We start from the raw sequence: 23,193 nt of genomic DNA, 5'->3' as shown, positions 1-23,193 counted from the left end.
CACACACATAGGTGTGCGCGCAAAAAGAGAAACAGAACTCACAATTTAGCCCTCTGTTTACAACCCACTGCATGCTTGGTTTATTTACCTGCTTCAACTGATACTGCTGGATGTTCCACATGTTTGGAATAGGACAAAACAAAGCAGCAGCAATGTGGCCTCAGAGGGTGAAAGGCTGAGCAAGTTAACCTTTGACAGGTATCAGCGTCCTATATGACATCACAAAAGGCTGATATGCATGATCTAGGAAAGGCTTTCTTTGAAGATCCACCCCAATTTGCTAAAGAAGCAAATTACTGATCAAAACCATTGTTGAAGTGAATTTGGTAAATACAGGACCTTTAATGGTTCTTTATATATACCTCTGTTGTCATCCAAAAACATTTTTTCTTCAAAATGCTGCAGAGTAAAAACAGCAAAACACAGAAAAATATTACTTTGAAAAATATTGTTATTGTTAAGAAATATTTTTTCTTTCATACTTGCATCAATGATTTCAGCTGCCATGAAACAATAAATGGTAATGTCATTTAAAACTAAATGTGCTGAGGAAACGTAATGGTTTATGCTAATAGCATGGATAATGTAACACTGAAGACGTCACTCAAAGACTACATAAAGGCAAAGAGCTTCCCACAGCTGCTCACAGAAGACATGTTCTGCTGTGAAGGGAACAGAAAGCATAGACATGATCAGCTCCTCTGAGTCAGAAATCGATCTGTAGTTGAAAAGAGCTCCCTTTTATTTTAATGAACAGAATTTGATGTGTGCTGACTGACGATGTGTTTGTGTTGAAAATTGCATTTTAATTGATTCCTTTGCACGTTTCTGCTTGCAGGCTTGCTTTTATTTACATGCTCAGACAATGCAAAATGTGACTAACTTTCCAAGTAATTCCTCCTCCCACAGCAGACTGCCTGTCATCATCAAGGTGTGCATGGTCATCCCCGTCTTCAGCATCTTCCTCTACTGCATAGCCGTCATGCTGCGTGTGTTTGCATGCCACAGGCGGTACCTGGACTCCTCACGTTACATTCTCTTTGCCCACATGCTGATCAATGACACCCTGCAGATCCTGTCCTCTGTGCTGCTCTTCCTTTTAGTCATGGGCCTGGTGAAAAGTGCCATTGTTTTCTGTGTTCCTCTCCTGTTCATCTCCACTGTCACTTACCAGAACACACAGCTGATCTTGGCCACTATGTCACTGGAGCGATACGTTGCCATTTTCTATCCTCTGCAGTGCCCGGCTGCGTGGCGATCTGATCGTATCTGGATCATCATCATGTCCCTTTGGCTCCTCAGTTGCATGGTGGTGGTCATTAACTACTCGATTGGGGAGCCCAATCCTGCCCTGGCATCCCCCCTCACCACTCCTGTCATGTGCTTACCAATACTAATCAACTTATCCCCTATCCAGATCCTGTTCAATGCTGCTAAGAGCATTTTCTTTTTTGCAGCAGTGGCTGTCATCATCCTCTTCACGTACATGAGAATCTTAATTGAAACCAGGAAGCTCAGACAAGACAGCGTATCTCTGAGCAAAGCCATGCACACTGTGCTGCTGCACGGCTGCCAGCTGCTGCTGTCCATGCTGGCCTTCTCCATCCCCATCACCGAAACCCTCATAGTGATGCACGCCAAGTGGCCGCCAGAGGACATTGCCTTTTTCAACTACTTCTGTTTCATTCTGATCCCTCGGCTGCTCAGCCCGCTCATCTACGGATTCCGGGATCAGAGTCTAAGGGGCTACATTGGGAAAGCATTTCTCTGCTGTCTAAAATGAGCCAAACACTGTTTGACCTGCCAGCTTTGGGTCATTTCAGGTGCTTTTCACTGAGAGTGATTTTGATTTGGCAGAGCTATTTAAAAGACTACATGTTTTCAGCTGTGATTTTGTTTGTGTATCTCTTTAATGGAAAATCACATAACGTGCAGAATGAAGATGATGTTACGTGCAGTTAAATGTTTCCTGATTTCACATTCAAATTAATTAAGCAACCTTCTCTTTCAACCCAAAACCTTTTGGCAGGTATTCTTGAGTGGATTAGCTGGTAAACATTAACTATGCAGTTGTTGTGTCTTTGTGCCAGCAGCATGAGTAAATTTTGCTTTTACATACTTGTTGAAGTAAAGGACTGTTTCAACCTCCATTTTTGGTCTTTCCGGATTTCTTGTTATTTAACTATACTGGGTTAAATGCAGTATAATTGCTTCAGCACAATGTTTCTATTCTGTTTTAAAAGATTTTCTAAAATAAAGATTTTTGTTTCAAATGTTATGCAAGTGATTTCACTCCCTTACAAATGAAAGAAATTAAATGAGTTTTTGCATCATGCTCACGATCTCAATTTCTATTGATTCCATACGTATGCACACGCACAAGCACACACACACACACACACCCACACACACATAAGTGTGCGCGCAAAAAGAGAAAAAGAACTCATAATTTAGCCCTCTGTTTACAACCCACTGCATGCTTGGTTTATTTACCTGCTTCAACTGATACTGCTGGATGTTCCACATGTTTGGAATAGGACAAAACAAAGCAGCAGCAATGTGGCCTCAGAGGGTGAAAGGCTGAGCAAGTTAACCTTTGACAGGTATCAGCGTCCTATATGACATCACAAAAGGCTGATATGCATGATCTAGGAAAGGCTTTCTTTGAAGATCCACCCCAATTTGCTAAAGAAGCAAAATACTGATCAAAACCATTGTTGAAGTGAATTTGGTAAATACAGGACCTTTAATGGTTCTTTATATATACCTCTGTTGTCATCCAAAAACATTTTTTCTTCAAAATGCTGCAGAGTAAAAACAGCAAAACACAGAAAAATATTACTTTGAAAAATATTGTTATTGTTAAGAAATATTTTTTCTTTCATACTTGCATCAATGATTTCAGCTGCCATGAAACAATAAATGGTAATGTCATTACAAAAAAAATGTGCTGAGGAAACGTAATGGTTTATGCTAATAGCATGGATAATGTAACACTGAAGACGTCACTCAAAGACTACATAAAGGCAAAGAGCTTCCCACAGCTGCTCACAGAAGACATGTTCTGCTGTGAAGGGAACAGAAAGCATAGACATGATCAGCTCCTCTGAGTCAGAAATCGATCTGTAGTTGAAAAGAGCTCCCTTTTATTTTAATGAACAGAATTTGATGTGTGCTGACTGACGATGTGTTTGTGTTGAAAATTGCATTTTAATTGATTCCTTTGCACGTTTCTGCTTGCAGGCTTGCTTTTATTTACATGCTCAGACAATGCAAAATGTGACTAACTTTCCAAGTAATTCCTCCTCCCACAGCAGACTGCCTGTCATCATCAAGGTGTGCATGGTCATCCCCGTCTTCAGCATCTTCCTCTACTGCATAGCCGTCATGCTGCGTGTGTTTGCATGCCACAGGCGGTACCTGGACTCCTCACGTTACATTCTCTTTGCCCACATGCTGATCAATGACACCCTGCAGATCCTGTCCTCTGTGCTGCTCTTCCTTTTAGTCATGGGCCTGGTGAAAAGTGCCATTGTTTTCTGTGTTCCTCTCCTGTTCATCTCCACTGTCACTTACCAGAACACACAGCTGATCTTGGCCACTATGTCACTGGAGCGATACGTTGCCATTTTCTATCCTCTGCAGTGCCCGGCTGCGTGGCGATCTGATCGTATCTGGATCATCATCATGTCCCTTTGGCTCCTCAGTTGCATGGTGGTGGTCATTAACTACTCGATTGGGGAGCCCAATCCTGCCCTGGCATCCCCCCTCACCACTCCTGTCATGTGCTTACCAATACTAATCAACTTATCCCCTATCCAGATCCTGTTCAATGCTGCTAAGAGCATTTTCTTTTTTGCAGCAGTGGCTGTCATCATCCTCTTCACGTACATGAGAATCTTAATTGAAACCAGGAAGCTCAGACAAGACAGCGTATCTCTGAGCAAAGCCATGCACACTGTGCTGCTGCACGGCTGCCAGCTGCTGCTGTCCATGCTGGCCTTCTCCATCCCCATCACCGAAACCCTCATAGTGATGCACGCCAAGTGGCCGCCAGAGGACATTGCCTTTTTCAACTACTTCTGTTTCATTCTGATCCCTCGGCTGCTCAGCCCGCTCATCTACGGATTCCGGGATCAGAGTCTAAGGGGCTACATTGGGAAAGCATTTCTCTGCTGTCTAAAATGAGCCAAACACTGTTTGACCTGCCAGCTTTGGGTCATTTCAGGTGCTTTTCACTGAGAGTGATTTTGATTTGGCAGAGCTATTTAAAAGACTACATGTTTTCAGCTGTGATTTTGTTTGTGTATCTCTTTAATGGAAAATCACATAACGTGCAGAATGAAGATGATGTTACGTGCAGTTAAATGTTTCCTGATTTCACATTCAAATTAATTAAGCAACCTTCTCTTTCAACCCAAAACCTTTTGGCAGGTATTCTTGAGTGGATTAGCTGGTAAACATTAACTATGCAGTTGTTGTGTCTTTGTGCCAGCAGCATGAGTAAATTTTGCTTTTACATACTTGTTGAAGTAAAGGACTGTTTCAACCTCCATTTTTGGTCTTTCCGGATTTCTTGTTATTTAACTATACTGGGTTAAATGCAGTATAATTGCTTCAGCACAATGTTTCTATTCTGTTTTAAAAGATTTTCTAAAATAAAGATTTTTGTTTCAAATGTTATGCAAGTGATTTCACTCCCTTACAAATGAAAGAAATTAAATGAGTTTTTGCATCATGCTCACGATCTCAATTTCTATTGATTCCATACGTATGCACACGCACAAGCACACACACACACACACACCCACACACACATAAGTGTGCGCGCAAAAAGAGAAAAAGAACTCATAATTTAGCCCTCTGTTTACAACCCACTGCATGCTTGGTTTATTTACCTGCTTCAACTGATACTGCTGGATGTTCCACATGTTTGGAATAGGACAAAACAAAGCAGCAGCAATGTGGCCTCAGAGGGTGAAAGGCTGAGCAAGTTAACCTTTGACAGGTATCAGCGTCCTATATGACATCACAAAAGGCTGATATGCATGATCTAGGAAAGGCTTTCTTTGAAGATCCACCCCAATTTGCTAAAGAAGCAAATTACTGATCAAAACCATTGTTGAAGTGAATTTGGTAAATACAGGACCTTTAATGGTTCTTTATATATACCTCTGTTGTCATCCAAAAACATTTTTTCTTCAAAATGCTGCAGAGTAAAAACAGCAAAACACAGAAAAATATTACTTTGAAAAATATTGTTATTGTTAAGAAATATTTTTTCTTTCATACTTGCATCAATGATTTCAGCTGCCATGAAACAATAAATGGTAATGTCATTTAAAACTAAATGTGCTGAGGAAACGTAATGGTTTATGCTAATAGCATGGATAATGTAACACTGAAGACGTCACTCAAAGACTACATAAAGGCAAAGAGCTTCCCACAGCTGCTCACAGAAGACATGTTCTGCTGTGAAGGGAACAGAAAGCATAGACATGATCAGCTCCTCTGAGTCAGAAACTGATCTGTGGTTGACATCTGTGGTCCCTTTTATTTTAATGAACAGGATTTTGATGTGTGCTGACTGACGATGTGTTTGTGTTGAAAATTGCATTTTAATTAATTCCTTTGCACGTTTCTGCTTGCAGGCTTGCTTTTATTTACATGCTCAGACAATGCAAAATGTGACTGACTTTCCAAGTAATTCCTCCTCCCACAGCAGACTGCCTGTCATCATCAAGGTGTGCATGGTCATCCCCGTCTTCAGCATCTTCCTCTACTGCATAGCCGTCATGCTGCGTGTGTTTGCATGCCACAGGCGGTACCTGGACTCCTCACGTTACATTCTCTTTGCCCACATGCTGATCAATGACACCCTGCAGCTCCTGTCCTCTGTGCTGCTCTTCCTTTTAGTCATGGGTCTGGTGAAAAGTGCCATTGTTTTCTGTGTTCCTCTCCTGTTCATCTCCACTGTCACTTACCAGAACACACCACTGATCTTGGCCACTATGTCACTGGAGCGATACGTTGCCATTTTCTATCCTCTGCAGTGCCCGGCTGCGTGGCGATCTGATCGTATCTGGATCATCATCATGTCCCTTTGGCTCCTCAGTTGCATGGTGGTGGTCATTAACTACTCGATTGGGGAGCCCAATCCAGCCCTGGCATCCCCCCTCACCTCTGTCTTTTGCAGAACAAAAATCATCCACGCATCCCCTATCCAGATCCTGTTCAATGCTGCTCAGAGCATTTTCTTTTTTGCAGCAGTGGCTGTCATCATCCTCTTCACGTACATGAGAATCTTAATTGAAACCAGGAAGCTCAGACAAGACAGCGTATCTCTGAGCAAAGCCATGCACACTGTGCTGCTGCACGGCTGCCAGCTGCTGCTGTCCATGCTGGCCTTCTCCATCCCCATCACCGAAACCCTCATAGTGATGCACGCCAAGTGGCCGCCAGAGGACATTGCCTTTTTCAACTACTTCTGTTTCATTCTGATCCCTCGGCTGCTCAGCCCGCTCATCTACGGATTCCGGGATCAGAGTCTAAGGGGCTACATTGGGAAAGCATTTCTCTGCTGTCTAAAATGAGCCAAACACTGTTTGACCTGCCAGCTTTGGGACATTTCAGGTGCTTTTCACTGAGAGTGATTTTGATTTGGCAGAGCTATTTAAAAGACTACATGTCTTCAGCTGTGATTTTGTTTGTGTATCTCTTTAATGGAAAATCACATAACGTGCAGAATGAAGATGATGTTACGTGCAGTTAAATGTTTCCTGATTTCACATTCAAATTAATTAAGCAACCTTCTCTTTCAAGCCAAAACTTTTTGGCAGGTATTCTTGAGTGGATTAGCTGGTAAACATTAACTATGCAGTTGTTGTGTCTTTGTGCCAGCAGCATGAGTAAATTTTGCTTTTACATACTTGTTGAAGTAAAGGACTGTTTCAGCCTCCATTTTTGGTCTTTCGGGATTTCTTGTCATTTAACTATACTGGGTTAAATGCAGTATAATTGCTTCAGCACAATGTTTCTATTCTGTTTTAAAAGATTTTCTAAAATAAAGATTTTTGTTTCAAATGTTATGCAAGTGATTTCACTCCCTTACAAATGAAAGAAATTAAATGAGTTTTTGCATCATGCTCACGATCTCAATTTCTATTGATTACATATGTATGCACACGCACACGCACACACACACACACACACACACACACACACACACACACACACACACACACATAAGTGGGCGCGCAAAAAGAGAAAAAGAACTCATAATTTAGCCCTCTGTTTACACCCCACTGCATGATTGGTTTATTTACCTGCTTCAACTGATACTGCTGGATGTTCCACATGTTTGGAATAGGACAAAACAAAGCAGCAGCAATGTGGCCTCAGAGGGTGAAAGGCTGAGCAAGTTAACCTTTGACAGGTATCAGCGTCCTATATGACATCACAAAAGGCTGATATGCATGATCTAGGAAAGGCTTTCTTTGAAGATCCACCCCAATTTGCTAAAGAAGCAAAATACTGATCAAAACCATTGTTGAAGTGAATTTGGTAAATACAGGACCTTTAATGGTTCTTTATATATACCTCTGTTGTCATCCAAAAACATTTTTTCTTCAAAATGCTGCAGAGTAAAAACAGCAAAACACAGAAAAATATTACTTTGAAAAATATTGTTATTGTTAAGAAATATTTTTTCTTTCATACTTGCGTCAATGATTTCAGCTGCCATGAAACAATAAATGGTAATGTCATTACAAAAAAAATGTGCTGAGGAAACGTAATGGTTTATGCTAATAGCATGGATAATGTAACACTGAAGACGTCACTCAAAGACTACATAAAGGCAAAGAGCTTCCCACAGCTGCTCACAGAAGACATGTTCTGCTGTGAAGGGAACAGAAAGCATAGACATGATCAGCTCCTCTGAGTCAGAAACTGATCTGTGGTTGACATCTGTGGTCCCTTTTATTTTACTGAACAGAATTTGATGTGTGCTGACTGACGATGTGTTTGTGTTGAAAATTGCATTTTAATTGATTCCTTTGCACGTTTCTGCTTGCAGGCTTGCTTTTATTTACATGCTCAGACAATGCAAAATGTGACTAACTTTCCAAGTAATTCCTCCTCCCACAGCAGACTGCCTGTCATCATCAAGGTGTGCATGGTCATCCCCGTATTCAGCATCTTCCTCTACTGCATAGCCGTCATGCTGCGTGTGTTTGCATGCCACAGGCGGTACCTGGACTCCTCACGTTACATTCTCTTTGCCCACATGCTGATCAATGACACCCTGCAGATCCTGTCCTCTGTGCTGCTCTTCCTTTTAGTCATGGGCCTGGTGAAAAGTGCCATTGTTTTCTGTGTTCCTCTCATGTTTATCTGCACTGTCACTTACCAGAACACGCAGCTGATCTTGGCCACTATGTCACTGGAGCGATACGTTGCCATTTTTTATCCTCTGCAGTGCCCGGCTGCGTGGCGATCTGATCGTATCTGGATCATCATCATGTTCCATTGGCTCCTCAGTTGCATGGTGGTGGTCATTAACTACTCGATTGGGGAGCCCCATCCAGCCCTGGCATCCCCCCTCACCTCTGTCTTGTGCATACCAAAAGTCGTGCACGCATCCCCTATCCAGATCCTGTTCAATGCTGCTTGGAGCATTTTCTTTTTTGCAGCAGTGGCTGTCATCATCCTCTTCACGTACATAAGAATCTTAATTGAAACCAGGAAGCTCAGAAAAGACAGCGTGTCTGTGAGCAAAGCCATGCACACTGTGCTGCTGCACGGCTGCCAGCTGCTGCTGTCCATGCTGGCCTTCTCCATCCCCATCACCGAAACCCTCATAGTGATGCACGCCAAGTGGCCGCCAGAGGACATTGCCTTTTTCAACTACTTCTGTTTCATTCTGATCCCTCGGCTGCTCAGCCCGCTCATCTACGGATTCCGGGATCAGAGTCTAAGGGGCTACATTGGGAAAGCATTTCTCTGCCGTCTAAAATGAGCCAAACACTGTTTGACCTGCCAGCTTTGGGACATTTCAGGTGCTTTTCACTGAGAGTGATTTTGATTTGGCAGAGCTATTTAAAAGACTACATGTTTTCAGCTGTGATTTTGTTTGTGTATCTCTTTAATGGAAAATCACATAACGTGCAGAATGAAGATGATGTTACGTGCAGTTAAATGTTTCCTGATTTCACATTCAAATTAATTAAGCAACCTTCTCTTTCAACCCAAAACCTTTTGGCAGGTATTCTTGAGTGGATTCGCTGGTAAACATTAACTATGCGGTTGTTGTGTCTTTGTGCCAGCAGCATGAGTAAATTTTGCTTTTACATACTTGTTGAAGTAAAGGACTGTTTCAACCTCCATTTTTGGTCTTTCCGGATTTCTTGTTATTTAACTATACTGGGTTAAATGCAGTATAATTGCTTCAGCACAATGTTTCTATTCTGTTTTAAAAGATTTTCTAAAATAAAGATTTTTGTTTCAAATGTTATGCAAGTGATTTCACTCCCTTACAAATGAAAGAAATTACATAAGTTTTTGCATAATGCTCAAATTCTCAATTTCTATTGATTGCATATGTATGCACACACACACACACACACACACACACATAGGTGTGCGCGCAAAAAGAGAAACAGAACTCACAATTTAGCCCTCTGTTTACAACCCACTGCATGCTTGGTTTATTTACCTGCTTCAACTGATACTGCTGGATGTTCCACATGTTTGGAATAGGACAAAACAAAGCAGCAGCAATGTGGCCTCAGAGGGTGAAAGGCTGAGCAAGTTAACCTTTGACAGGTATCAGCGTCCTATATGACATCACAAAAGGCTGATATGCATGATCTAGGAAAGGCTTTCTTTGAAGATCCACCCCAATTTGCTAAAGAAGCAAAATACTGATCAAAACCATTGTTGAAGTGAATTTGGTAAATACAGGACCTTTAATGGTTCTTTATATATACCTCTGTTGTCATCCAAAAACATTTTTTCTTCAAAATGCTGCAGAGTAAAAACAGCAAAACACAGAAAAATATTACTTTGAAAAATATTGTTATTGTTAAGAAATATTTTTTCTTTCATACTTGCATCAATGATTTCAGCTGCCATGAAACAATAAATGGTAATGTCATTACAAAAAAAATGTGCTGAGGAAACGTAATGGTTTATGCTAATAGCATGGATAATGTAACACTGAAGACGTCACTCAAAGACTACATAAAGGCAAAGAGCTTCCCACAGCTGCTCACAGAAGACATGTTCTGCTGTGAAGGGAACAGAAAGCATAGACATGATCAGCTCCTCTGAGTCAGAAATCGATCTGTAGTTGAAAAGAGCTCCCTTTTATTTTACTGAACAGAATTTGATGTGTGCTGACTGACGATGTGTTTGTGTTGAAAATTGCATTTTAATTGATTCCTTTGCACGTTTCTGCTTGCAGGCTTGCTTTTATTTACATGCTCAGACAATGCAAAATGTGACTAACTTTCCAAGTAATTCCTCCTCCCACAGCAGACTGCCTGTGGTCATCAAGGTGTGCATGGTCATCCCCGTATTCAGCATCTTCCTCTACTGCATAGCCGTCATGCTGCGTGTGTTTGCATGCCACAGGCGGTACCTGGACTCCTCACGTTACATTCTCTTTGCCCACATGCTGATCAATGACACCCTGCAGCTCCTGTCCTCTGTGCTGCTCTTCCTTTTAGTCATGGGCCTGGTGAAAAGTGCCATTGTTTTCTGTGTTCCTCTCCTGTTCATCTCCACTGTCACTTACCAGAACACACCACTGATCTTGGCCACTATGTCACTGGAGCGATACGTTGCCATTTTCTATCCTCTGCAGTGCCCGGCTGCGTGGCGATCTGATCGTATCTGGATCATCATCATGTCCCTTTGGCTCCTCAGTTGCATGGTGGTGGTCATTAACGCCTCGATTGGGGAGCCCAATCCTGCCCTGGCATCCCCCCTCACCACTCCTGTCTTGTGCTTACCAATACTACTCAACTTATCCCCTATCCAGATCCTGTTCAATGCTGCTAAGAGCATTTTCTTTTTTGCAGCAGTGGCTGTCATCATCCTCTTCACGTACATGAGAATCTTAATTGAAACCAGGAAGCTCAGACAAGACAGCGTATCTGTGAGCAAAGCCATGCACACTGTGTTGCTGCACGGCTGCCAGCTGCTGCTGTCCATGCTGGCCTTCTCCATCCCCATCACCGAAACCCTCATAGTGATGCACGCCAAGTGGCCACCAGAGGACATTGCCTTTTTCAACTACTTCTGTTTCATCCTGACCCCTCGGCTGCTCAGCCCGCTCATCTACGGATTCCGGGATCAGAGTCTAAGGGGCTACATTGGGAAAGCATTTCTCTGCTGTCTAAAATGAGCCAAACACTGTTTGACCTGCCAGCTTTGGGACATTTCAGGTGCTTTTCAGCTGTGATTTTGTTTGTGTATCTCTTTAATGGACAATCACATTACATGTGCAGAATGAAGATGATGTTACGTGCAGTTAAATATTTCCTGATTTCATATTCAAATTAATTAAGCAACCTTCTCTTTCAACCCAAAACCTTTTGGCAGGTATTCTTGAGTGGATTAGCTGGTAAACATTAACTATGCAGTTGTTGTGTCTTTGTGCCAGCAGCATGAGTAAATTTTGCTTTTACATACTTGTTGAAGTAAAGGACTGTTTCAGCCTCCATTTTTGGTCTTTCGGGATTTCTTGTCATTTAACTATACTGGGTTAAATGCAGTATAATGAAAAGAAATTACAAATGAAAGAAATTAAATGAGTTTTTGCATCATGCTCACACTGTCAATTTCTATTGATTGCATATGTATGCACACACACACACACACACACACACACACACACACACACACACACACATAGGTGTGCGCGCAAAAAGAGAAACAGAACTCATAATTTAGCCCTCTGTTTACACCCTACTGCATGCTTGGTTTATTTACCTGCTTCAACTGATACTGCTGGATGTTCCACATGTTTGGAATAGGACAAAACAAAGCAGCAGCAATGTGGCCTCAGAGGGTGAAAGGCTGAGCAAGTTAACCTTTGACAGGTATCAGCGTCCTATATGACATCACAAAAGGCTGATATGCATGATCTAGGAAAGGCTTTCTTTGAAGATCCACCCCAATTTGCAAAAGCATTTGTCTGCCATCTAAAATGAGCCAAACACTGTTTGACCTGCCAGCTTTGGGACATCACAGGTGCTTTTCCATCAGAGCTGTTCAGATTCATAGCTCTTTAAAAGTCAACATGCTTTCAGCTGTGTTTTTGTTTTCTAAGTTAAAATTCTATTGCGTGCTCTAAATGAAGATAATTTCACTTTGAGTTAAATGTTTCCTGATTTCACATAACAACAACATTAACTATACAGTGGTTGTGTCCTTGTGCCAGCAGCATTAATAAAAGAAAATCTCTTGCAGTTGTTAAAGGAAAATAACTGTTTCAGCCTCCATTTTTGGGGAATTCATAATTTCTTATTATTATTACCACAAGACTTGGATGCATGCAGTGTGAGTGTTTCAACACCGTGTTTCTTATCTGTTTTCAATAGATTTTCTAACATAATGGCTTTTGTTGTAAAGTTTACGTACCTGCCTTTGCTCCCTTACAAAATGAGAAAATCAAATAAATTTTTTGTACAATGCTCTCAGTTATGATTAAAAGTAAATACATACTGAAAGTGAATCATATTGCCACAAATGGAAAAACAATAAGCAATTATAACAAATGTTTCCTTTTCACACGCACATATATGGTGGAACGAAGACACACTGAACATTTTTTTTTTTTAATTCTTGTGGATTTCTTTATAAATTAATAAGAAAACACTTATTTATGTTTTTGTGAGAAAAATGTGTGGTTTTATGTTAATCCCAACTACAAATGCAATTTACACCATATCACAAGCAAATGCTGTGTCAAAAATAATATCATGCAGTTACCACATATGACAATATTTTATGTATTGCCCTTGTCATGCACATTACACACATACACATTAATGCAATACAAATCCTTAACCCAAAACTAATGTTTCCTTCATTTACATTTTCAGTCTCCTCATGATTAAATCTACCCTGCAGCCCTGAAGCTTTAACATTGCAATATCCAACGTTAACCTGCAGATGTCGCACCACTCCAAAATTGTGTCCAACACGTGACAATATGATGATTAGCATTGGCGCCTGATTTAAAAATAAAAAAAGTGGCATTAATTGAAGTAGAATAGAATAGAATAGAATAGAATACTCATGGTGTAGGGAAAAAACGCTGTAACTTTTTTAATTCGTTTTCAGTTTATTGTTCTGCTTGTAACATAGTAAGGAAAGTAATACACGACGCAATCAAGTCTGACAGTGTTTTATTGGAGAGGGAAACTCGAGATTGCGATCTCGGGTTGAAAGTCCGGCAGAACCTCCCAATTTCTGCTACTAGAGACCTCACTGACTGGGCAGAGACTCAGATCGACTGCAGTGGACGGAGGAGGAGGAGGCAGAAGAAGAAGGAGCGGCGGAGCGACGGCGGCGCCGGCTTCACAGATGAACTGGTCGACGTGTGTGTACTACTGCTGGAGCCTTATGGCTGTGGCCGTGATGCCGGCGTGCGTGGGCGAAATGTATACGTCCCTGTTGAACGTGAAGCAGGCGATCGCGGTGGAGCGCCGGCTGATCGAACACCTGAGGACCTACATCGACCACGAGCTGGAGAGGCTGGATGACGTCAGACGGTGGGTCGCACACAAGACACATAGTGCAGTTCGTTGTTTCGAAGAGTTCGGGCGCTGTGCAGTTCAAGGATGGTGGATGGTAACGTAAACGTTCGCACTTGAGAACACACTTTTACAAACAGGTCACGTGAGTCGTCTTTTTTTTAATGCTCAATTATTTTTATTTTTATTTTTTAACTCCAACTGACATGTCTTTTGTATGACTTTCTGTCCAGAAAGCCCATTTAATTTATTGTTATTTCTATATATATATATATATATATATATATATATATATATATATATATATATATATATATATATGTATATATATATATATATATATATATATATATATATATATATATATATATATATATATATATTTTTTTTTTTTTTTTTTTTTTTTTTTTTGTCGAAGAGTTAGATACAAATGTAAAGTGATATGATGGTAGAAACTACAAATCCCAAGTGGAGAGTTCCCACAGTGAGGGCACCTCCATCCAGCCAGAACATGGGACATTTGGTCAAGCCAGACTGGACTGCTGCAGCTGTGAGGCTGTAGGTTGGAAACAGTGTGACTGGTGTGAAACAGAAAGCCAAATGTGCTGCCACTTTATGGTCATGACTCACCACTTTCTCTGTGTCCAAGACGAGCCGCTCTGACCATGAAAGCTGAAGCGGCAGCCTAATGACTGTGGCCAGTTTGACACGTGAGCTTGGAGAATTTGCGGCGTAAATGTCTTGGCTCGTGTTAGCACGGCCTCTGTGATGACAGTGGTAATAGGTTGACAATGTTTTCTTTTAGAATGTGCTCTGTTAAACAAAACTTGGACAGAGCGCAGCTTGAAATCGTGTCTGTCATGGTGTGAAGGGAAAAAAGATGAATTGAAATGTACAGTACATATTAATAGTGCACATGCGTCTTCCTATTAAAACAACGTCTGTAACATGTCAATGAACTGAAATTAATAGTTTGTCCTTTGCTTCTTTTTAGCTGGCTCCACTTTTTAGAAAGTGGGCACTGAAACCCACAGTTCAGAAGATCTATCCTTTGTGACTTCACAAAGGACACTGATAAACTCTCAGGGGTTCATAATGTTTTTCTTTTGTCTCTTTCCAAACATACGGAAGGCTTGAAGGTTTTTAACAGCTAATTTGACTGTAAACAGAGTGCTAAAGAGGCTGTTTTCTGGAGAACTATAAAGTTCTCAAGAAGAAGAAGAAGAAGAAGAAGAAGAGAATGGTTATTTTATGGGCTCCTTTATCACTTCTTAAAATTTTATTAACTGTTAGGTTGAGACCAACGGAAGAAAACACATTTTCTGATCTGAGATCATTTCATCCTGAAAAAACCAAACAAGCAAAAATCTCAACAATCGGGATTCTCTTACATCAAATGCAGAACGGAAATCCTCAATCAAGCGTTTGTTTCCATGACAACATAACAGGCTGCTTCTGTCCCGTCCACGCAGCTTCTATGCAAAAGTGACCGGCCTCCACGCCGACCACTACAAAGCACCCGCGGCGGCGATGGCCAACCCGCTGGTGGCGTTCACCCTGATCAAGAGGCTGCACTCGGAGTGGCTGAACGTTGTCTACAGTGACGAAGCGCTGGAGAACTTGCAAGGTTGGCTTCCTCACGCGCACATCTGTTGGTGATAAAAAAGAACACTCACTCCTCCCTGCTGTCATCGCATATATCCACACACACACACACACACACGTTGACCTTTTGCCCCCACTGTTGTCCAGCCCTTAGGTCGGGTTACGAGGAGGAAGAGGCAGATCTTCCCAAGCTGGAAGACCTCCAGGGGGCCGCCAGGGGGCTGATGAGGCTGCAGGACGTATATGCTCTCCAGGTTGGGAGTCTGGCCAAAGGACGTTTCCAGAGAGTCGCTGATGGAAAGCCCACCGATGTCTGCCTGCCCACTGTGTCCATCCCGCTCTCTGGCGATGATTGCTTTCAAGTGGGAAAGGTACAAACCATAAGTTGTTGTTGTTGTTGATGTTTTTTGCTAATGCTAGGGCTTTTTTAAAACTGTCAGTCCTAGATTTACGACAAAGAGAACAAATACAAGAATATGGAGAATATACAACTAGAATTTTTGGAGAAGGCAGAAAACATGAGGAGGCCATTGAAATGTTGAAAATGTCTGAAAATGCAACTATTCCTCAAGAAATACGAACTATAGAAATACATTTTTTGTGAGTGAATCCAAAGAGCTGGAAAATGGTTCCATCCTGAACCTGTCACTCGTAATACTGTGGTGAGACTGAAGACAGACACCCAAATCTAGGTTTCACTGTTTTCTGTGAGGGGAAAATATACTCTGAACCAACTATGAGACCAGGGTAAAAAAAAATTTTTTTAAAAGATTTCCCAACAGCAAATTCCACTATTTATATAAAGTGATGATGTGTAAGGCAGGGCACTGTGTGAGAGACACTTTGGTGTATGGAAAAGACATTATCTCATGCTGCAGTCACAGCGAGTTCTCTACACGTGCACCAGGGCCTGAGACGACCCGTAAACAACATGGTTGTTTTCTTTATACATTGTCGATCGTAAGAATTTCTGTTTATGGGGCAGTAAAAAAACTTCCTCAAAAACAGCAGCGGTTGCCAGCGACATTTGGAGAAATTCTAATGCTAATGACATCAGCCTCTATTTTCCTGCAGATTACTCTTCATTCAGGAGGGATTACTGTCTCGTTAAAGGCTAATAGCTCCCAAATTACTGGGTGTGATGTGATGAACTGTGCGAGTATTTGGAGAGAGTGAGAGTGTTTTTTTTAGGGGGTGCAGGGCATGCTGAAATTATTGTAAGTGTCCTTTATCGGTCCGTGGATACAGCCTGTGATTTCAGGAGCCTGTTGGTTGATGCTGTCAGACGTGTCGTCAGCACCCACTCAGTCATATCACATCTGCGACAGGCAGTTTTATGAGGAGCTGAGGAGACACACTGCAGCCAGTGTTCATGACCAGAGACGGTCATGGGTGAGATGAGCGGGATACAGTGAAAATGCATTATTGGAAACCCAGCCAAGTCTGTTTGGGTTGGATATCTATTTGTCAATTATTTACATATTGGAAATTTAATAAGAATACTAACAAAATCTACTGGTTTCATCTTCACAGATGTTAGTTGAACATTGTAGAGGTGCTCTCCATGAGGGAGTACAGAACTAAATCTGTCAGTCCAGTGCTGGCTGGTGTTGCTGTCCAACAAAGACAATTCAGTTGAACTTGTCTGTCAACAGATGTTTGACTTTTGTGTTTGACACAGGTGGCCTACGAGCAGGAAGACTACTACCACTCGGTGCAGTGGTTGGAGGAGTCCGTGAGACTTTTCAGAGGGACGGGAAGCCAGTGGAGCCCCGAGAACGAAGCCACTCTCCAGGATGCCCTGGATCACCTGGCCTTCTCTCACTTTAAAGTAGGCCGAGGGACTTTTGAGGAAGGGATCCGTGTTTAGTCGTCTAACGTGTTGCACTGACATAAAGTTCCTCTCTCTTTCAGACAGGAAACGTCTCCTTGGCTCTCAGCCTTTCTCAGGAATTGCTATATTACGGTATTGTCTCGTTGAAGGAAACCTGTTTTTCATACTCGTTGTACAAGCTTTCTGTCATAATTGAATCCTGTTCTGTGATTATGGAGCCAAACATGTATCATTTCTGTGCATGTTTACCCTCAGATCCACAGAACGGACGAGTTCTACAGAATGTGGAAAAATATGAGAAACTGCTGGGTTCTCTTCCGTCCAAAGCGGCAGATGGCCTGAAGAGACCCACCTCCCAATACATAAGAACCAGGGACACGTATGAGAGGCTGTGTCAGACCCAAGGCTCTCAGGTAATAATCAGAATATATAGATATCAAGTGTTCTTTCACTGGAGCATATACATGCCATAGTATATACATGCCGTTTAATTATCATTAAAAGAAGTCCTTATATTTGTAACAAACTGTTAAAATGAAATATCGCAACCATGATTTGTTTGCATTGTCTCGGCCACTGTGGACTCAAATCATTTTGACTTTGACTTTTTGTCTTGGCTTCACTTCACGTGGGCAGAGCACTTTTTTTTTGTTCCGTTTGCAGATGAAAAGAGATTCTTTTTTTTCTCTATGCAGTTAATAGACTCCATCTGTTTGTCTCGGCAGCCAAGGCATTTTGAAAACCCCAGACTCTTCTGCGATTACTTCACCAACGGCCATCCTGAGCTCGTGCTGCAGCCGGCGAGGCGTGAGGTGTTGAGCCTGCAGCCGTACGTGGTTCTGTACCACAACTTTGTCACTGACACTGAGGCGGAGGAAATCAAGCAGTTGGCCCAGCCGGGGGTAAGCTGCTATTAACTGAGCAATTTTATTTTTAAAGGGAAAAACTTAACCATGTGCCTTTTTCGTTTTAGACCTTTTATAATGTTAGAAAAGGCGATGTTGAAAGGACTCATTTTGCGACAAATTTATTTGACCGCCGCTCTGTTCTTCTGTGATGTCATCCCCAGCCAACTGCCTAAGACTGCCACAACTGACTTGTTATTTTCTCTTGCAAACATGTGGACAGTCTTTGGCAGGAAGTTTTTGCAGGAAGCAAAAGTTAAGAGGGCTAAATATGCAGATTTTTGTATTCTAGAAAATATGTTTGTTCATACAGGGCAATTTTATTCCTATGCAAGCACCAAACCTGTTAGTCTCTTTCAAATAATCTAGGATAGGGCCAAGTACCTGCAATTTAAGAAATATAGCTTTTTTTTCTTTCTTTCTTTTAAGAAATCTGGCATATTAATCTCCTCTGTGATGGGATCTTTGGGGTGCAGGCCAACAGAGTACCTTTTTTTTTTTCACTGCAAATATCCCAAGGAGCCCTCGTGGAGGATGAGTTGGTCTGCTTCCAGGCATTTAGTGAGGCTTTCAGGAATGAGGGATACATTACTGTGAAAACTTTGCCGTGCACCTCAGACTGTCCAAAACACCCTGCTGGGCTGCCCCAGTAAAACTCCATTCCTCTCTCACTGAGCCCCTGTATCTGTCTGGAAACAAATTTACATTTTCTTCTCGTTTGATTAAAAGTTGCTGTGTCTTTCTCGGAACTGCTTGCTGTTAGTTGACTCAGTTACTTTGGAGGATGGGCAGAATCCATTGGTGCCTTATGGTTTCTGTGTGGTTTTGGCATTGTTTGATGGCTTTTCCATTCCCATCCTCTGCTGAGATGGGGAACCATGTACTTATTTCATCATAATAACCGTTTGTGGTTTTATTGGAAACAGGGTCTGGTCATTTTGGAGCGGCAAATATGGTTGCTCACCAAGAGCAGAATTTACTGATGAAGGCGCTCAGGATTTACTCCAAAACCTTTTCTTCTTTTGAAACCCTTGTGACTTTAGTTTTCTTGTGATTCCTCTTTTGTTTCTCTGATTGTTTGATATCATGTCCTGTCTTTTGGAAGAGTGTTTTGAATGAGATCATCATTGTGGCAAGTGTGTTTTGCCAAAAAAAAACAACAAATTCCTCATTTAATTCGACTCAGTTGTTTAATGTTGGGCAAAGTGATTCATGCATGGTGCCTTGCTGTCCTCACACTTGGACACGTGTAAAATACCCTCTTTGCTTTCAAGTTGAGACGGTCCGTGGTGGCATCTGGAGTGAAACAGGCTTCAGCAGAGTATCGCATCAGCAAGAGGTAAAGAAAGTGCAGTTTTCTGCTTGCTATGTGCTTGCATGCAACTGATGTGGCCTCAGTAGAATCTTATAATAATCATGTATCAGCGTTTCAAAACATTCAGCTGTATTTCATGCAGATGAACTGGTTTTATCTCACATATTTCCATGAATTCAGACTTAAAACCTCTGTGATCCATCTGCCTTGCAAGGTTACATCTGTTGTGCGTTGATTTGTCTTGGCGCTGTAGTTCATGGCTGAAGGGCGCAGCAGAGTCCACGGTCGGGAAGCTGGACCACAGGATCTCCATGCTCACAGGTCTCAATGTGAAGCATCCATATGGCGAGTACCTCCAAGTGGTGAATTACGGGATCGGAGGCCACTATGAGCCCCACTTTGATCATGCTACGGTAAGTTGACTGTGCAAATTGATTGGATGGTTCTCATGGCTAAAACTGTGCTGACAGCAACCCCTCATTGTTTTCCTCTTTCCAGTCACCGTCAAGTCCTGTGTACAAGCTGAAAACTGGGAACCGCATTGCAACTTTTATGATATATGTGAGTCTTGCTGTAACCATCTCACGACCCAGATAGCTGCCAGATTCCCTTTCCTGTTTTTTCCAAAGCCCTAATAAAAAACACAAAAGGCGGACAGTTTTTTGGCGGAAGCCGCCTCATAAATGAAACTAGATCTGACATCTTGACATAAACTGAAAGAGTCCTCTTATGAAAAACCGCAAGCTCAAACCAAGCTCTTCTGATTGTGATAATACTATATTACACATCTTTGAATCCAAAGAGTCTTTATCTGATCTGCTTTCATTACAGCTAGGTTTGCAGTGTTTTAGTTTGTTTGGATAAAGATAAGACCTTCTGGGGAACGTGCACTAGCGAGAAGTCGCTTCTAAACTCTGCACGCGAAGGAGACACCGTCACTGAACTCTGATGGAATGTCCTTTTCCACAGCTCACCTCTGTCGAGGCAGGTGGCTCCACAGCCTTCATCTACGCCAACTTCAGCGTTCCTGTCATGGAGGTACAATTTGAGTGAAGAGAAGCTGAGCGCAGCCTTGTTCGTCTATCGCCCCCTCCCCCCATGCATGATCACTTTTCTCACTCTCACATTCTCTTGCACAGCTGTTAAAATGTAAAAAAAAAAAAAAAAAAAAAAAATACTTCTGCACAGGGAGCCCCTGTTTTCTTTCAGCATTGCTATTGTATAGCTGATCCTTGGTGGTCTATTGTGTTTGGCTTGTCCATAGTTGAGCAGGAGTGAAGAGTTCCCCAGATCCAGCATGAAATCATTCATTCAGCATTATCATTCAAATCATCTCACTTGATAATGTAATATGTTAAAGCTTGGTATTTAAGTTGAGCCTTTAAGTTGCTAAATTGCAAATGTGTTTGTTTTTGCTCCCTGAAACAGGTTGCCAAACAAAACAGAACACTTGGGGACCTGTAGGAAACTTTGCTGGCTCATTTTGCTATTTAGCAACACTCACAGAGCAAATGACTCAGGGATTAATGCTATTAAATTCAAGAAAAGTTTGTCACGAAAATAATCTGTGATTTATTTAAACCGTACATTTCATCCAACAGAACGCTGCCATCTTCTGGTGGAACCTCCACAGAAATGGTCAGGGAGATGAGGACACGTTGCACGCTGGCTGTCCGGTGCTTATTGGGGACAAATGGGGTAAGAGTCCAGTTATGTCAACAGCAACCAAAAACTCTAGGAAGGAGGTTGCCTTTGACACAGCTTTGCATTACAACCATTGGTTGATTCCACAGCCATCCAGGATTCATCTCTTGTATTCCACCAAAGCAAATTTACATTAAGTGATGCACAGAGTGCAGGTTTTAAGCCGAGGGCTCTTCTGGGACAAACATCTGCTCCTAATAGACCCAGACAATCAAATCATGGAACAAATGTTGACACACTTAAATCAGAGCAGCTAATTTCAATTTATTCTTACTAGTATGCATGTCCATTTTTAGAAATCAATGTAGAGACTAAGCTTATTTAGACATTGTTTATCTGTTTGAGTGTTCTTCTCTGTCTTCCAGTGGCAAATAAGTGGATCCATGAATATGGCCAAGAGTTCCTGCATCCCTGCAGCTTGAAGTCTGATGAGTGACCTGGACGGACAACTGTGCCTCTGCAAGCCTGAGAGAGAGAGAGGCATGCAGAGCAAAGCTGGGAGCCAGAAAACCGTGCCTACATGCAGGCAGAGGACTGGGAGAGCCCGCATCTCTGATTGGAGCCCGCGGTCCCCCGGGAACCTGAGGTGTGCAGCGGCAGTCTGCTGCAGATGGATAGCACAAGGCTTCAAGGTGTCACGGAGAACCAGTGGGGGCCACTGGCAATCAGCCCCAGAGGCCAATTGCTTTCTGGCTCGTGCAGGCCGGTTCCTGCAGAATGAGAGAGGTCTCTGCCTCCGCACACAGGGCTGGTTTCAGTTAACTCTGCAGGGTTCTGTTCCTCCTGAGACCTGAAATATGGACCGTCTACCCTACACTGGCCCTTCTGTCGGGTCAGCCATCGCAAATCAAATCAGCACAACGGAACTTGTTCAGAAGTGTTATTTCTCATCTTTATGCAGATGTTTACACAGATTTCTGCCATGACAGACAAAATTTTTGTTCAAATAGCCCCTAATGTTGAATTGGAAAAAAACCCACAGAACTATTTTTCAGTAAAACACTGGAACAGCAGTGCAATAAACTGACAGAGGAATAGTCATTGTTAAGAGTGGAACACTTCAAAAATAATTACTTGAAGGAGATAAATTGAGTTCAAGAGGTTAAAGACAGAACATTTGGGATGTTTTGCAGTCAGTGTTGACATTTGGATGACAAAGTGCAGATTCAGTAGAGAACTGGGTTGGAGTTTCTCAGTTGTAGGTCATCACGTCAGACCTCTGGTGTTCCTGTTCAGACTGGTGCCCTGACTCACACGAACCAGTCAGTATGAGAGAGCAAGTTTATACCAAGCTGGAAAAAAATGTAATGTGTTCAACAGTCTAATAAAGCACATCGGTTGCATTCCTCAGCTTTTTTGTAAGCCGATGATTCGTCATTTACTTCCTGCCCACTGATTGGTCACCTGTCTGTTCCTGCTTGAAAGCAGAGACTAGCTTCCACTGAAATTAAATGTTTTGAACTAAGTGGGTCATAATATCTTTTAAATGAGGTTGAACTGCCTCAGTGTTTGAGCATGACTGATGAGGAACTGCCACATGTGACCTTTAGGGGGGAATCTTTTGGAATAAACAATGAGAGAGAAGAGTGTTATTTATGTGTTCCCATTGGAATGAAAATTATTGATATCAAAATATCTTCGTCGGTCTTCTTAAAGCCTGAAATATTGATTTAAAAAAGAAACACGCCTGTTACCGCTAACAGGCTGAGTGAGTTTCACAAAGTGCTTCTCTGAAGCACCAGCACTGTCACGTGTCATCACTGTTACCATGATCACCACAATAAACATGCCTCAAGAGGAGCTGTTGCTATGCAAGGGCATACCAAAACTACCTCTAGCATACATGCCAGGGCTGTTGGCCCACCTTAACAGGCTGCCATTCATACACAAGGCGGTGTGAACTTGATTGTAGTTTTTGGCTTGGACAGATAGCAAAATAAGATGCTGGGAGATTAAAAACGTTCTACAGCCAGTGAAAAAATATTGATTTTATAGACAATGAACGCTTGACTTTAAATGCTAGGGTCATACAGTCAGGAGATAATCCCAGTCAGTGGCCGCCTT

General features: G+C 42.0%; 6 protein-coding genes across 7 annotated transcripts; all 6 read left to right on the top strand.

Annotated features, from left to right (window-relative positions):
- The first annotated feature begins 865 nt into the window (after positions 1–865).
- On the top strand, positions 866–1,783 carry LOC142895044 (odorant receptor 131-2-like). Its single transcript, XM_076035771.1, has one exon. The coding sequence runs from the start codon at positions 866–868 to the stop codon at positions 1,781–1,783; it is 918 nt and encodes a 305-aa protein (XP_075891886.1).
- Positions 1,784–3,270: 1,487 nt separating this feature from the next.
- Positions 3,271–4,188, top strand: LOC142895043 (odorant receptor 131-2-like). The gene has a single exon (XM_076035770.1). The coding sequence runs from the start codon at positions 3,271–3,273 to the stop codon at positions 4,186–4,188; it is 918 nt and encodes a 305-aa protein (XP_075891885.1).
- Positions 4,189–4,924: 736 nt separating this feature from the next.
- LOC142895041 (odorant receptor 131-2-like) lies at positions 4,925–6,593 on the top strand. Its single transcript, XM_076035768.1, has one exon. The coding sequence runs from the start codon at positions 5,679–5,681 to the stop codon at positions 6,591–6,593; it is 915 nt and encodes a 304-aa protein (XP_075891883.1). The 5' UTR covers positions 4,925–5,678.
- A 1,511-nt stretch (positions 6,594–8,104) lies between these two features.
- Positions 8,105–9,508, top strand: LOC142895110 (odorant receptor 131-2-like). The gene has a single exon (XM_076035888.1). It carries the CDS (start codon positions 8,105–8,107, stop codon positions 9,017–9,019), a length of 915 nt encoding a protein of 304 aa, XP_075892003.1. The 3' UTR covers positions 9,020–9,508.
- A 984-nt stretch (positions 9,509–10,492) lies between these two features.
- Positions 10,493–11,410, top strand: LOC142895040 (odorant receptor 131-2-like). Its single transcript, XM_076035767.1, has one exon. The coding sequence runs from the start codon at positions 10,493–10,495 to the stop codon at positions 11,408–11,410; it is 918 nt and encodes a 305-aa protein (XP_075891882.1).
- A 2,025-nt stretch (positions 11,411–13,435) lies between these two features.
- Positions 13,436–22,479, top strand: p4ha3 (prolyl 4-hydroxylase, alpha polypeptide III). Of its 2 annotated transcripts, XM_076036435.1 has the most exons (13): positions 13,436–13,784; positions 15,239–15,393; positions 15,519–15,742; positions 17,053–17,202; positions 17,286–17,337; positions 17,461–17,618; positions 17,931–18,107; positions 19,385–19,449; positions 19,679–19,838; positions 19,924–19,986; positions 20,395–20,463; positions 21,027–21,123; positions 21,495–22,479. In XM_076036435.1, exons 1-13 carry the CDS (start codon positions 13,597–13,599, stop codon positions 21,563–21,565), a joined length of 1,629 nt encoding a protein of 542 aa, XP_075892550.1. In that variant the 5' UTR covers positions 13,436–13,596; the 3' UTR covers positions 21,566–22,479. The 2 variants fall into 2 exon arrangements, with proteins under 2 accessions (XP_075892550.1, XP_075892549.1); XM_076036434.1 differs by having other exon boundaries at positions 17,286–17,618.
- Positions 22,480–23,193: the final 714 nt, after the last annotated feature.

This window comes from Nelusetta ayraudi, unplaced genomic scaffold (genome assembly GCF_046127955.1).
Source record: "Nelusetta ayraudi isolate G7.1 ecotype Tasmania unplaced genomic scaffold, CSIRO-AGI_Nayr_v1 ptg000048l, whole genome shotgun sequence".
In the NCBI taxonomy this organism is placed as follows: Eukaryota; Metazoa; Chordata; class Actinopteri; order Tetraodontiformes; family Monacanthidae; genus Nelusetta; species Nelusetta ayraudi.
Note: the sequence above shows the minus strand (reverse complement) of the source record. Positions and strands in the feature narration are given on the sequence as shown.